The following is a 16,353-nucleotide window of genomic DNA, read 5'->3' on the forward strand; positions in this document are numbered from 1 at the left end:
GATTTTCCTGCTTTTCCATTTTTACGAAAACCACAGAGGCGTCTTGTTCAGCGTGCTGTCAAACCTACACTAGCAAGGAGATCGGGCTGAAACTATAGCTACAAGCTATCCAAGGATGGTACTATAGAATGTCACCTCAAGGTAGGCCTAGTGGCGTCATCTCTTGGTTAGGCCGGAAACTTATCAATCCACCCTCGTATGTTCAACCAGTCTTAGGACTGACGACCTTATGATGATGATGCAGTTTCGAATAACAATTGTAGAGAAATTATAAACCGTTGAATTTGAATCGCGGTTCGGTAAATTTTGTCAATTAGTTATTGCAATAATCCCAAAAAGTCATTTGCCATTTCTTTATAGTGATTGTTGCAAAAATGACTTATTTTAATGATTTTATCACATTTAGATGATGGTTTTTAAATTTGGAATCAAAGAATTTTTTGTGGACGTAAATTGGTCAATTTGTAAGTACGATATTGTTAATTGTTTATCCCAACAGAGAGATAATTATTGTCATAACTTTTTTTGGATAAACATTTTCAGTTTAAAGATATACAGGAATGTTTAACTTTTCCCCGGCTACAACAAGGAACAACTCCCTTCCGGTAACAAATTTATGTCGGGAAAATTCTCTACCGACTGGACTAAATAAACATTTCATTAAACACCATATTTTAACGAATTCCATATTTTTCTTTTCCTCACAAATATAACGAAACACTTAATCAAAACGATAAAAATTTATTTAGGTACGTACTCTTGGGGCAAATTCTCCTAGATATTAGGACGGTTACGATAAAAAGAAAGTCTTGTTATGTGTATACAAGTATAGTGGAATAACAAGCTGATTTAAAACGTATCTCAATGTGTTGCATAATCGTCAAACTTCTAAATCTTCACAGATTGTAAAAGATATAGTTAGTTCAAAATCTCATAAGCCTTCACGTGCGCAAGATTATAAAAACATTGACTCGGTTGTTAACCAGACCTTCTAAATGCATTGTAAACAGTAACAACTAATGTTTTTAAGAGAGTGAAATATGTAAATAATAATCAAACGGGTTTTTTAACTGTGTAATCAAGGCTCATGAGATTCTGAATAGTACTGCAATTTACTTAAATCAATTTTTATATTTAAAGTTCAATGTATGTATAAGCGCTATGTAATGACGTCCGTGCCTTTTATTACCAAATACATCAGTATTTTAATATTATAGAGCTTGTATTTCTTTTTTATTTTATAGAAAGTGAAAGCGTCATGCTTTTTGGATAAAAAAGCCATTAAGAACACACAATTTATTTTAATGTATTTACAAACAAAAGCATTGTTAAATAAACTAATCGAAGAAGGAAAGCACTTACTATATGTCGTAAATTAAATATTACATTAAACAAAGAGCATCTTCTTAATAAATGCCTTAAGAAAAAGTAAGGAACTAAACAAATAAAACGAACGAATGGGTAGGGGTGTAAATTGTACCCTATATATGATTACTGATATATCTAAAATCGATCAAATTATAGTAGGCAGTGGAAGTTATTGTGTAGCTTGTCACTTTGTGAAACGTACTATACCATCCGAGGCCAGCAGTAAATTCATTGAATAGGGTCATCTCTTAATATAAAAAAGCTTCACATTTAGTTTCATCTTTATAAATCACGAAGTAAAGTAAATATGTATATGTTAAGACAAAATATAGCGTGATACATCAAGACATCTTTTGCTGACATTGCATTTACAGCTCATAGTTTATAAAAACTATTCGTAGAGTAGAATAGTCATTATATCTTAAGACTAGACCTACTACTGTTCTGTACTTTGTATTAATAAACTTTTTTAAAAAGTCTGTTCCGATTTTGGAATATAACATATATACACCAAATTTTGTCATAGTTTTACATGGCATCATCATCATAAGGTCGTCAGTCTTAAAACTGGTTGGACATGCACCTTCAGTCCTTTCTATCCCTGAGCTAATCTTCGCATTTCCCTAAAACTAGAATATCCCAGATCATTAACTATTTGCGTACAGTAATCTAATATAGGTCTACATCTACTCTTCTTAACTTTTGTTTCTGCCTCTAATATGTCTGTCTATATGTACTAACCTATCTCGCCTATTTCTTATTGACTTCCATAGAGTCCTATGTTCTCTTCTGTTTAATACCTCTTCATTTCTAATATTCTTTATCCACAATATACTAATTATTCGCCGATAACACCACATTTCGAAGGCTTTTAACCTTTCCTTTTTCGTCCATGATTCGCACCCGTACAACGTCGAACTGTAAACATACACCTTTAACAATGTTTTTCGAATTTCTAAATTAACCATTCGCGAGCATAGAAGTGATTTCTTTTTATTTAAGTCTATTCGATCCTGTGCTATCCTCTGCTTTATATCCCTACTACTCCTTCTGTCCTGACTTATCTGATTTCCTAGATACCTAAAATCTGCGTCTTCTATCTTTATATTCGCTCTTTCCCTACTTTTTCTTCCCTTCCACACCAGTATTTTTGTTTTAGTTTTATTTATCTTCATGGAATACTGTTTAGTCAATTTAACTTCCGTTTTATTTAAGGTTATCTCTAATGCCTCCTTGCTAGATGCTAAAACTGTTATATCACCTGCAAATTTAAGCATACTAATCTTTTGCCCCTCTCTATCTATCACTACAGTTGTACTGCCTTTAATGATGTTGATCGCGTCTTCGATGTACAGATTAAATCCTTGTCTGACTCCTATGCTAATATTTACTTCTCTATGTTGCTGCTCTGTAACTGCCTGTTGGCATAAAAAATTAAAGATTTTGTGAATTGTTCCGCTACTTGTTCTGTGAGACCTTCATTCGTGTCAAATTCCTAGATTCTAGATCAACAGGTTTCGATGATCAATCAAGAATTTGATAGGCGGATAACAATGTGATTCTATAAGGGTTCCGCTTTTACTTCAGGATACGGAACACTAGAAATTCCAACTGTAATTAGTAATATTGTGCTACAATGAATTCACAATGTAAAGCACTTTATTTTCACAGAATTTTCTAATTAAATACTTGCATTGTTAAATACGTTATCAGAGTGCAACACATTTACTTTTCAGTTTCATAATAAATACATTGCTTTTGTAATTTTTGGAACAACTTATGGTATTATAATTTGTATTGAATATGAATTATTGCACTCTATATTTATATATGTTAAACACATTTTGATTTTTCTTTTATTGTACAAGTACAAGTTTTACAGTATTACAAATTAATGTTCAATTTAATTACCCGCACAATGTGGACAATAAATATAGTTTAAGGCAATTAGGAGAACGTTATATTTAATATTTTTTTTTACAAAATATGAAGTAGGGTACTTTAACATGATGGAACACAACGCGTTTTTATGACTTTTTAACAAATCCATTTAATGATAAAAAAGAACGAGGCAAACGGTAATTTAATGTTGTTTCAAATAAAAAACTTGTTTACAATAATCGTATGGTGTCATTACATATCAGTCTCGACAAATTAAATGCGTTAAGTACGTTGAGAAATAATTAACATATGCATATTATGTAGTTAGTTACTTATTAAACATGGTCACAAAACAATCTACATACGAAACATAAATATACATGTATGTACAGGAAAATTATTTATTACAAAAAATATATATAGAACTCTATAAATCACAGACATTTCATTTTTTTAAAATAGTATGTACATATTTGACAATAAAAATTATTACCATCTTCAGGGAATGAAAATTTCTAAAGAATACGTACATATTAGGTATCGAATTTTAAGTACCTACCCTAAATACAGTATTATCAAAATTATGATACCGTGCTTAACAATAATTGTTTCGCCTTTACAATGCCCTGCAGTTATTAAATAAAATATAAATTGACATCATTAAATATGCACTGTGACATTTTTCATAGCGTTTTCTAGGTCATGATCAATATATTTTTCTATTAAAAATGGTAACGGATAGTTTCAAAAAGTGATATACATAAATAGAAGGGAGAGAAGCTAATATGAGTGGACTGATTGCGTGAAAAAGTTAATGTAAGAAGTACATATTTATTAAGTTTCACAGAATTATAATACTAGCTCAGTAATTGTTGAAACATATGTCTAAAATGAATCTTGAAACATGAACAAATACTCATGCTTTTCACAGTTTATTTTGAACAAAAAGAATGAGAATATTGATGAGATTTCATGGTCGTGCTGTTTTAGGAAGTTGAATGGATAAATTCTAGGAAATGTAACTGACAATATTGAATAAGTTACACGTTTTGTCGTTTTTTCTACATGGATTCTCAGTTGTTTCTTTTTATTATTTAAAAAATCTTTTTAATGGATTATTGACTTCATGACCGCGATCGTTCAATCATTATAAGGGAGATATTATATGTGTTTCGAAAATGATTCATTCTCTATTATTTTTCGTAATAGAGCGTGTAGGATGATCGCATATAGCATGTTTTCCAAAAATAACTATTATTTCACTTGTTTTGTCAAGTTTATTCTTCCTTTAATTTTTCGGAAAATTTTGACCACTTTACAGGAATGTAATGAAGATATCGTGGACTTACGTAATAGTTATTCTATTTGTGCATTTTTTTGCATATGAGAAAGCAGCGCATTGTCTTCATAAAACTTAGTCATACAAGTTCATAAAAATATTGGCTGCAGAAGGCCTTTCTTCCTCCATCGCCTCGTAAGTGAGTATTTTAACCACCACAGCTTCAATTGTGCATAGTAAGAATAATCCCATAAACAATGTGAAATGCGAGTCCGGATTCATCCTGTAGGTACCAACGGGATAGTCGTATTTCACACCTGCTTGAGGTTCGAAGCCGTTCACACCACATCCGCAAAACAAAAACAGAAGCAACATAATATCACGTCACTGAATACATTTACAGGAATCGTTACAGGTACACATGGCTATTTATGTAGGTACGTTTCAGAAGAAGAACAACAAGATAATGAATGAGTAAACTGGACCCTTGGGGGCCTCTTTTAAGATGCAAAAATAATCCGATCTACGACGACAGAGATCTCTTGAATAACTGCCGCGGCGAGTGTTCTCGTGACCGAAAGTAAGAGTTGTAAAATTATGCAATTAAAACTTTCTCGTTCCGCAAGTAGGATGAATAATAGGAACAGTTATGTCACGAATGACAAGTAGACTGTGGTAAGTTATATTACCTATACGATATTATAGCGTACATGCGTACGTTGGTATGTACGGTTCGCGGGATAATAAATCGGACTGTTGTATCACACGTTACGTTGACACACATTATAAGTATCTATTAAATAAAACGAAAATATCGAGGTACAATGTACAAAGGTAAATAGGTGTATCTACCGCTCTTGTCATCGTCGAACCTTTATTACCTATTACTTCAATATTCAAGGATATACGCTACTTCTCTCTGAAGGTATGCGCACATACACCGGAATCGGACGGACGTCGGAGGCACGGAACGGAAGGAAAAAAAAAACTTGGGTGTTTCATTCCCACCAGTCAGTAATGCTGGTGGGCGGGCAGTCGCTCCGGACTATGCCGGAAGTTAGGGCGGAAGGCCCTCTTCAGCCTGCTTTCAGGAATCGTGGGAATGGGTGGGTGGTGGTTCGGGTGAGAAAGATGATGAGACGGACGAAATGAATACAGAAGAGAATGAAAGATTATCTGTGGAATATAACTGCCCCAGCACTTGTCTAAGTGATCCAAGGAAACCACAGAAAAACTTGGACCAAGGCAGACGGACCCGGAATCGAACCGGCGTCCTCCCGAATGCTAAGCAATGGTCTAGACCTCTAGGCCATGCCGCTCGGTTGAAAATATTACTTTAATATTCAAGGATATTCGCTACTTCTCACCGAAGGTATGCGCACATACACCGGAATCGGACGGACGTCGGAGGCACGGAACGGAAGGACGCATCATCGAAATTTTATTTAGAGTAAAGGTCTGGGGTCGGGGGATCGAGAGAGGTCTCCCCACCACTGTGTCATAAAAAGTTCGTGGCGGTCTCACCCCCTCCGGGGGTGGGGGCCATCATCTAGTCATTTACCTTATTTAGTATCGTGTGTTATGACTTCCCCTGACGAAGAATTGTTATTGATTGTGGTTTTGGAAGAAGGGTATTACTATAATGAACCAGAAACTAATTGTATAAATACGAATATGATTCCAATGAGGATATTATAGATCAGTCCTGTTGATGATAACGCTATCCGATTAGTGATGAGCAAAATAAGACCAAGACCTAGCCTTGGTATTGGTTTTAGTCTTGCTTATTCGGTCTTGGTCTTGTTGACATAGTTTAGGCCTTGATCTTGGTCTTTTGTGTTGTCTTGGCCTTGCCCATCTAATGTTTTTTTTTTTGATAGTTTGTCTAATTTTTAATAATCTGTCATACATCTGGGTTCATCATGACTGTAAAAAAAAATAATGTCGATAGTTGTGAGAGTTACGAAAACTCCAGAACTTAACCTTCCTGCAATGCATAAATTGACTCTTCCTTCAAGGTACTTGAAAGTATCGAAAAAAAGTTAGTTCGTCTCTAGGAACAAACAACATTTACTCCAAGGGCATTATTGTAGAATCCCTTTTTTCAAAAGTTTCTTTTTTTTATATTTACTGTTAAAATAGTTCAACTCATAAATCTAATAATAAAGTAAGTAACAATTTTTCATTTAGTCTTTCGTATTTGATCTTAGTTTTACATATTTGGTCTTGGTTTTAGTCTTCGTGCCTTTCGTTAGGTCTTGATTGTATGTTGTCCTTCTAATTATTTAATTAATATGCAGAAAAAATTTTTAGAGATCCTCGAAACAAAAACAGAGGCTATAACTGCTAACGGAATTGTTATCGACAATCTAAGATATGATGATTTACAGGAACTCTTACCCGCGGAAGTAGATCATAGCCAACAAATGTGTTTACACTTAAATATAAAGACAACTAAATGAATATGATAGTCGTTAGCAAAAACAAAAATATAGTTGACCGTTTAATAGATATCAGAATACTTGGAGAGATAGTAGAGACTACAAACGTACAAATAAGTGGGCTGTTGGGTGAATGAGAAACGAGATTTAACTCATGAAATCGAAAGCAGAATAGAGCAAGCATGAGCATCATTTAAGAATATACAAAAGTATGGAATGCGCTTACTGCGTTGCTATAATTTTAGCATATTGTTCTACGGGAGGAAAACATTGACCCTCGCTGATACAGTGTGCAAGAGGATTTGGGCTTTCGTAATGTGTGCCTATCGAAGAATGCTGAGGATATCGTAGATAGGCAGGGTGACGAATTAAGCGGTTCTATAACGCGTGAACAAAGAACAAGAGAGAGAACAAAGCAGGAGTACAGGTAATGAGGAATCCAAAATATGAAGAATTGCTCCAAATAGAGAAATCGTAACGCTGGGGACAGAAGAACATCTGGGGTCAAGAATCTTCGCCAGCCGGAGCACCATGACACTGTTAAGGTTCGTTGAAAACAAAGTGAAGAAAGATTATGTAACTGATCGTCAATGTTCTGGGGGTCTACGACATTTGAAGAAGAATATTACATCTTCCTGTTTATATCGCATAATCTTCGGCACTAGCATGCACGACACATACCATAGGCAGCGGACGGATTTTAACATTAATTCTCGGAGTTACAGTTGATTTTTAAAATGTTTAGAGCAGTGATTCCGAACCTGTGGGTAATTATCCCCGCGGGGGAAATCAATTATTCTGTGGGGGTAACAAAGAATCTAATAATTAAGATCTAATCTGATAAAATACGTAGCTATAGATAGTAAAAATATAAAATTATAGATGTGCCGATGTTTATACAACTGTATGCACAATTGATAAATATTAAACCAAACAAAATAACATTTGAAAATTCTGTGATTCAGCATTTATCTGCAGCAATAAACTCACTGAAGCAATATTTCCCGGATATGGATAATTGTCAGTCGAGTTCTTGGATTAAGACCATTTACTACGGATGATAACATTATTAAAGACAAAGACCTGGCGGCCAAGGTGGAATATCTTGGACTACGCCAGAATACTACTTGCAGAGTAGAATTTTAAAATTATGATCTTAGCACATTTTGGCGAAAAGCTCGTGCCGAATATCCTGCTCTAGCTAATACAGCTTTAAAAATACCAATACCCTTTGCCACCACTTATAAATGTGGTTGGCTTTTAAATTGTGGTTACACTGAAAACAAAAACCAGAATCCTCCTAAATGTGGAACATGACATAGGCTTTAAGCGAAATTAAAGCTAACATAAAAAAACTAAATACAAAATAATACCAACCATTACACTAACTATTTTTACTTAATTTATTGTTTAGGTATATAAAATTGTAAGACTGATGTGCAATTTGTGATTATTAAAGATATTTGTATTTGCTTGTGTTGTTTGTATTGATATTATTGATTTTAAGGTCGGGGTAAAATCAGTTTTCCTAGTAGGTCACAGGGGTAACAATAGATATTAAAAAGGTTAGGAACCACTGGTTTAGAGTGTCGCGCATGAATGCGCTTTATTCCATAGGATTGCGTATATTTTCAACTGAAACAAGTGACTCAACTGAATTTTCTTTTTGTATGCATGGTACGCGATTTCTTTGTCAATTTTGAACCGATTTTAATGATTCTAAGTCTACGTATATATGCCTATAGGCAAACTATTGAAGTCGATTTTTTATACGTCAGTATATTTAAAACATATATATTTTCGTTCCGTACTGTTTCCGTCTGATTCCGGTATAGGTGTGCGCGCGAGCCTTTATTTGCCGCGAATTGACTTACTCTGTTTGGCATCAACGACTCGTTGATAACGACTCTAATTGTAAGTGAACAAAAACAACAAACATTGCTGCTGGCACACTAGCTGTTGTGTGTTGTTTTCAGAAAATATGTATAGATTACAGTAACAACTCAAGCTTGGAAAATTTTCGCGATTCAAATTTACTGCTGTGTGACCTTCTACTATATGTATGACCACAGTTCCACATATATTTTTTAACCAAACCTTGAGGGTAGATTTATATTAATATAACGTTAGTTTTACGATTACCTAAAGAAATTGACGTACTAACATCTATAGATCTCATAAGATGAGCGCCAGGGGCATTAAACTATTTGATAATTCTCGTTTGAAAACGTTTTGTTACATATCATACTTATTTTATTGAAGGTGCTTTTGATAGTTTTCATCACTCTAGTGAGTTTGTATAAAGACACGTTTTATGGGTGTCAGCATCATTGTCAGCAAAAATTCCATTGCACGAAGATGCTTTAACCACAAAATCTGTCTCCGTGTTTCGCACCCGTACAGTGCCGTACTCCAAACATCATTGTTAGCTATTGCGCGAAGATGCTTTCTCACAAAATCTGGAGAATTTTCCGGTTAAATAAGACACCCCAGATGAATATAAACATTGAAAAAATAGATTCACAATTAAAATTGTTGTACCTAAACCTAATTTTATAGGTGTCAGCATCATTATCATTATCATCATCATCATAAGCTTGTCAGTCCTAAGCAACCAGTCTTAGTCCACGCACCTCCACCCTTTTCCATCCTGAACTAATCTTTGCATTTACCTAAAACTAGAAAAAAAAAACTTTTGGGTGTTTCATTCCCACCAGCCATTAATGCTGGTGGGCGGGCAGTCCCTCCGGACTACGCCGGAATGTAGGGCCGAAGGCCCTCTTCAGGAATCGTGGGAATGGGTGGGTGGTGGTTCCGGTGAGAAAAATGAGACGTACGAAATGAAAACAGAAGAGAATGAAAGATTATCTGTGGAATATTTACTGCCTCAGTATTTGCCTAAGTGATCCAAGGAAACCATAGAAAAACTTGGACCAAGGCAGACGGACCCGGAATCGAATCGGCGTCCTCCTGAATGCTAAGCAATGGTCTAAACCTCTAGGCCATGCCGCCCCATATATTTAACTATTTGCGAACAGTAATCTAATCTAGGTCTACCTCTACCCCTCCCAACTTCCGTTTCTGTCTCTAATATGTCTCTGACTAGACCTTCATGCCTGAGAAGGTGTCCTACTAACCTATCTCGTCTATTTCTTAATGACATTCATAGAATCCTCTGTTCTCCTATTCTTTCTAATACCTTTTCATTTCTAACGTTCTCTATCCACGTTATCCTCATCATTCGCCTATAGTATCATATTTCGAAGGCTTCTAACCTTTTCTTTTCCGCCACGCCTACTGTCCATGTTTCGCACCCGTACACTGCCGTACTCCAAACATCATTGTTAGCCATTGCGCGAAGATGCTTTCTCACAAAATTTGGAGAATCTTTCGGTTAAACAAGACACCCCAAATGAACTCAATATAAACATTTAAAAAATAGATTCACGGTTAAAATTTTATTGTATTTAATCATACAAATTTTGACTATTCGATTACTTCAAATAATTTGTTTAATCGAGTTCGTTTTTAATTTTCAGGAAAATTAAGGGTCATTCACCGTGGCACTGTAATGTTTGTGGAGCACAGTTTCGATCCATTGAAGGAGTTTTAGATGTTGGAAAAGTTGTAGCCTGTGCAAAATGCGGTTCAAAAGTTTGTCGATTTCGATGTGCACGAAAAAATATTCGACTTGGGTGGATATGCCGTTTATGCCAACAGCCCGAGAATTGGCTCAAGAATTTATTTTCATCGATAATTAATCGTTCCGCCCGAGGTAAAATATATTAAATATTATATTATGATAATACCTATTTATTTATGTATCAATGGGCAAAATTGCCCTTTACAAAATACTAGCTTTTCCTCTCGGCTTCGCTCGCAGAAATTAATATTGTTTCTCCATAAAACTTTTTAACTCTCAATTCACCCTTACAACGTTTTAATTTTGTGTAATGTCGCCATCTTAGATTTCAAATACAAACGTAGTAACAACATTTCATCCTTAAGGGTTGATTTTTAAAAATTGCCAAAACACGTATTTGCTTTCATTCAACGATGAGCAACTTTCAAATTCTCTGGACTTAAAAATATTAGTTGATTCCTGACTATCAATCAAGCTATTCAAAATTTTATATACACGTAACAAATAAAAATATTTATGCAGAGATTGTATTGATGGCAAATAGAATCTAGTGGGTATACCTTTATAATCATGGTCAATATAAAACATTGGACTTTCAGTCAATAACGAGAGTTTTCTTAAAAACTTATGCTGAATTCCTTCAAGTCTCCTAATATGAACATCATAGTGTGGTGCACAAACTAATGAACAATACATTAGTATAGGAACAACTAGTTTTATATAATTATATTAAAGTATTTGGAGTTGTAGTATGTAGTTTCATCAGGATATTAGGATATTAAGACCGGAAAGATATGTTTGATAGGAAGACATATGCGCCGGTTGGCGCAAGATGTTATTCTGCGATAAATAAAGCGAGTTTGGCCCTTGTTGGCTCTTGTCTTAAACTAACGGATCGCACAATTTGATTATATACAACAAATAGTTCTTTATCTAATAAAAATTATGAATATGAGAAGATAATGCGTACTTATTATAGACCCAACACAACTTCAAAATATACGCATAGTTTGATTTTCACTATTTTTTAAAAAAATTGTTTTCACTGGACCACCTTTAGACACATGATTTATCCGTTTTGTGGAATAAGTTACTATTTAGTCCGAGTTGCAACATGTTTATTAGTAGTAACGATTTCCCCTACCTACATCCTATTACCTCCAAAGCATCGTTTTAAAGTGAAACGATAAAAGAATTCTTTTTTGGCTTTTATTTTAATGAACTCGCCGCAAATTCAGCAGAAAGATTCAACGTCATTTGCTACTCCCCGCTCCACCGCCGCACTACCCCTCAGTCCCTCGCAACGGTTTCCATTTAAACAATCTGCCAAATCTTATTTATTTATCATTGTATAAAGTACAAAACCAAACTTTATTATATAAGGAGTTTCTGGTTACTCATTTTCGATGTAGACAGTCAGAAAAAATTCATTAAATAATAGACCCAAAAAATTTTTTTTTTGTAGTTAATGTAGTTAAGTTTTCTTTTTCCTTAGGGTGGCATTACCAGTGCGTAACTGAGTTATTTTAAAATTCTGTTCACCTTATTTACACACAACAACTGTTTCACTACAGAATAACTTCCACAGATGAATCTTTACCAACGTTGAAACCATTACTTGTGCTATTGTTTATAATTCTGATATTAATCNTGTTGACATTCGCGGAAAAAACGTCAAGGTCTGTATAAATAGGCTTAAACCGGCATACATCTTTGCCGACCTGGATGACAACGACGACGAAAGGACAATCGAGATACAGCAGACTCCGGCGAATCCGGGAATACCATCCAATCCCATACCGGAACTACAACCCGTGCCGGAACAACCACCCGCGTCGGAACTGCCAGTCGCCCAGCCACGGACAACGCCCTTGCAACAGCGGACAACGCGGTCAGGACGGCGCGTACGATTTCCAGACCGCCTACAAGTCGGGTTTTCGTGACTCCATCACTGGCAGGGGGGTACTGTGGCGAAATAACTCTTTTTGTTTTTTCTGTGTGTAAATATTTTTTCTAATTTTATTTCATTTCAATTAATATTTCATTTCAAGTAATATTTCCTTTCAGTCTAAACTCTATTGTTCTTTCAATCATTTTTACCTGGAAATCCAACTTCAACCATACCTGCATGCACTCCCATACTAATATCTGGTTTTACCCTTAATTGCTTTCTCTTGAATTCTGTTACCTTGTTCTCGTTTGTTTGTTTCACTCCTTGTGCTTTTTGTTACTTGTGTTTTCGTTGTTATTGTTATAAACTGTTATCTGTTATTATTAGTGTTTTTTTGGTACTCATATAATTTATCCACCAAAAGACACTAAAGTACTAAGAAACTGGGGCATTTAACATTACTGCGAGGCGGGCCTGATTCTATCTAATATCGAAAAATATATTTTTGCCGCCCCTACTTTTTCGCTCCCCGGAGCTCATGAATCCTCTTTGCCCCCTCCCTTCCACGCTACGTCATTGAGAAACCCTCATGAATTTAAAAATAATACAATCTGTCCGGTATTTATCTTAAATCTAAATGACCCTGAAGTCTATAACCCAAAGAAAAATCAATGAAGACTGCTATAGTTATAGATCGGTGATGATTTCCAGTTTTATGTAGAAGCCTAGGGAAGTAAATAATATATAAAACAACATTTTGGGGGCAACTTATCGGTGTGGAGGTCAGATAAAACTTACGCAGTTATTCTTTTTTTTTTTATTTCGGAAATATTAATTTCTAGGCTTCTAATCGTTTTGACAATTGTGGAAGAATATTTTGCTTTTTATGCTTCGTAGTTTCCAATTTATTTAATGTTCGTACTATTACTTATAAACATTAGTTTCCTGTAGTTTCATATTGGTATTATTCTCCCATGAAATAGTACAGAAGTCGAACAACTTTCAAAGATGTTGTTTCCTTTTCTCATTATTGTTAATAAGATTGAAGGTTTGTTATTCTAGATGATGTTATTAAACATCACTTTCTTGGATTACCCATGATTATCTTCGTCCTCTTACCGTAATTAGAAATAAAATAAAATTATCTAAAATCAATTAGTTTGGTATATTCTACTTTTAGAGCAACTTTTTTTATCAGTGGCACTAATTCGATGTGTTATTATAGTTTAATAATATATAAGACTGTACTAAGGAGGGAGAATATATTTATTTGCATGTTAAATTCCGTGTTTAGAGCACCAAATATAATGTTATCTTGCATGAAAACAATGAGGAGAGAAAAAAAAAATTGTTTTGCAGACCAGTATTATTTATCAATTAATTGCTGCAATTGATAAAATTCGCCATAACGCATGAAATTTCTATTGGGTTCTACACAAAAATTACTTTGTATGCCAAATAGTTACGTACCTTTTATTAGACTTGTACACAGAGAGAAAAATTTTGTAAAAATTTTATGCTGTCTTATAGTCTCGGTGCCACTGACTAATATTGGAAAAATTCTCGTACTAGTGGAGTAAAAATTCATATGCTTTCTAGTAAAGTTTATAAGGTTCTATTACAAAAATTATTGGAGTAATTGAATTTTGTCAATACATGTTTCTTACGCCCACTTTATAGTGATGTGCATGGTAATTTTTCTCTTCGTGTACCTAAGGGATGTGCTTTAGCGGATGCAAACTTTAGTGGAGATTCAGCTTGGGGATGCGAATGAGGATGCCAACTTTAGTGGGGATTCAGCTATGTATATATGATGTGAATGCTAATAAGAACGAGGATGAATATATGGATGTGGATACGAATATTTCGTTTTTTTTTTTTTAATTCTTAGTAGAATTGTTAGTGTTATTTTAATAGTTTTTTTGTCTTTTTCAAAATTCAGTTCATATTATGAGGTGTTTTAGGAGAATTTTGTATATTTAAATGATCCATATTATAATCGGTAAATGAGCGGNTATTTTTTAAAAAAATTGTTTTCACTGGACCACCTTTAGACACATGATTTATCCGTTTTGTGGAATAAGTTACTATTTAGTCCGAGTTGCAACATGTTTATTAGTAGTAACGATTTCCCCTACCTACATCCTATTACCTCCAAAGCATCGTTTTAAAGTGAAACGATAAAAGAATTCTTTTTTGGCTTTTATTTTAATGAACTCGCCGCAAATTCAGCAGAAAGATTCAACGTCATTTGCTACTCCCCGCTCCACCGCCGCACTACCCCTCAGTCCCTCGCAACGGTTTCCATTTAAACAATCTGCCAAATCTTATTTATTTATCATTGTATAAAGTACAAAACCAAACTTTATTATATAAGGAGTTTCTGGTTACTCATTTTCGATGTAGACAGTCAGAAAAAATTCATTAAATAATAGACCCAAAAAATTTTTTTTTTGTAGTTAATGTAGTTAAGTTTTCTTTTTCCTTAGGGTGGCATTACCAGTGCGTAACTGAGTTATTTTAAAATTCTGTTCACCTTATTTACACACAACAACTGTTTCACTACAGAATAACTTCCACAGATGAATCTTTACCAACGTTGAAACCATTACTTGTGCTATTGTTTATAATTCTGATATTAATCAGTATTAACCAGTTAAAATATCAACAACTGATACTCTATTTTAATTACTAATGACATATCATCAAAGGGGAAAAAGAGATATGTCCCGTTATCAAATTAAGAGGGTACGCACACATACGTCGGAATCGGACGTATGGCACGCAACTTATTATTAGATAGTGTCAGTTGTCTATACAAGTACTGATGGAAAGTGGAAAATGACATTTAAAAGTAGTAGATTGGTAGATAACGCACAAAAAGTGAAGAATAAATAAAATCTAAAGATGAATCCGCATTTTTTTTTGATTTCTTTACGTATGCGGTTTGTATGGTGCTTGAATCCAATTTATACTGTTTGCAACAAAATAAAAGCTTTTTTACTAAAAGATAAGTTTAGGCCCCTAGCGAAGTATTTTGTTTGGGGAGGGGGGAGGAGCAACAGAATAACCAACTGCTGTACTGTATTTTTCCAACTAAAGTTTTACACACGCACGCCAAATAATATACATTTATAAATGAAATGTAATTATCAACTTAATTTCATCCTACTACAGATTACTCGACAAACTCCCTTAAAGTACTGATATTATTAAAAGTAGTACCTAATACAATTCGCCTGTGTTTATGATCAGGTGGATACCGCAGAATCAATTTTTTAGTATTTTTACTTGTAATATTCTTTTTGTTTAAAAGGTTTGTTAGAATATTTAATATTGAATTCAAACGTTCTAACCAGTAGTTTATCTCGTAAAAAGTTTGTAATTTTATCTTAAACGCTTAAAAATTCTTTTCTATAAAACATATTTATATTAAAGCTCGCTGCATTGCATTCACAGTTATCAAGTTTTACCGGAAGTCTTCGTTTTTTGTGATGTCTGAAAATTCTGTTTTCGATTAATTTTAACTTTTCTAGCAAAAATTTTAGCACTTCCTTTTAAGTTTTTATTTTCCTGTTGCTTTATTGAAATTACGGATTCTCTGGTTCTATTAATAATATCTATTGTGTCTACAATGTTCAAGTCTTCATTTCCTCTTTATTGTGCATCCCCCCTTGGCTAGGGCTCGTTATTGTTATAGTATACTAGGGTTACCGACTTTAAATTTTAGCCCGGGGATGCATTTAATAAATATATAAGTGTACAAAAAAGATTAATTCATTAATTTATTTAAATATTCTAAATAATGTAAACTGAAGTATTCAAAATAATAGCGTTTGCTTGATGGAAC

The 16,353-nt window shown here is 34.1% G+C and overlaps 1 protein-coding gene across 5 annotated transcripts in view; it reads left to right on the forward strand.

Moving 5' to 3' along the window:
• The window catches only part of LOC108740591, a 140,863-nt gene that overhangs the window by 34,460 nt on the left and 90,050 nt on the right, over positions 1 to 16,353 (forward strand). For 4 of the 5 annotated variants that reach the window (XM_025975656.1, XM_025975664.1, XM_025975655.1 and 1 more), the window contains exon 2: positions 10,509 to 10,744. In XM_025975656.1, coding sequence (XP_025831441.1) covers positions 10,509 to 10,744 — 236 coding nt within the window. Of the gene's footprint in view, positions 1 to 3,246; positions 5,204 to 10,508; positions 10,745 to 16,353 lie in introns of those variants that run through there. The other variant, XM_025975658.1, reaches the window with a different exon arrangement.

The sequence above is a fragment of the Agrilus planipennis genome, unplaced genomic scaffold, assembly GCF_000699045.2.
Source record: "Agrilus planipennis isolate EAB-ADULT unplaced genomic scaffold, Apla_2.0 scaffold250, whole genome shotgun sequence".
In the NCBI taxonomy this organism is placed as follows: Eukaryota; Metazoa; Arthropoda; class Insecta; order Coleoptera; family Buprestidae; genus Agrilus; species Agrilus planipennis.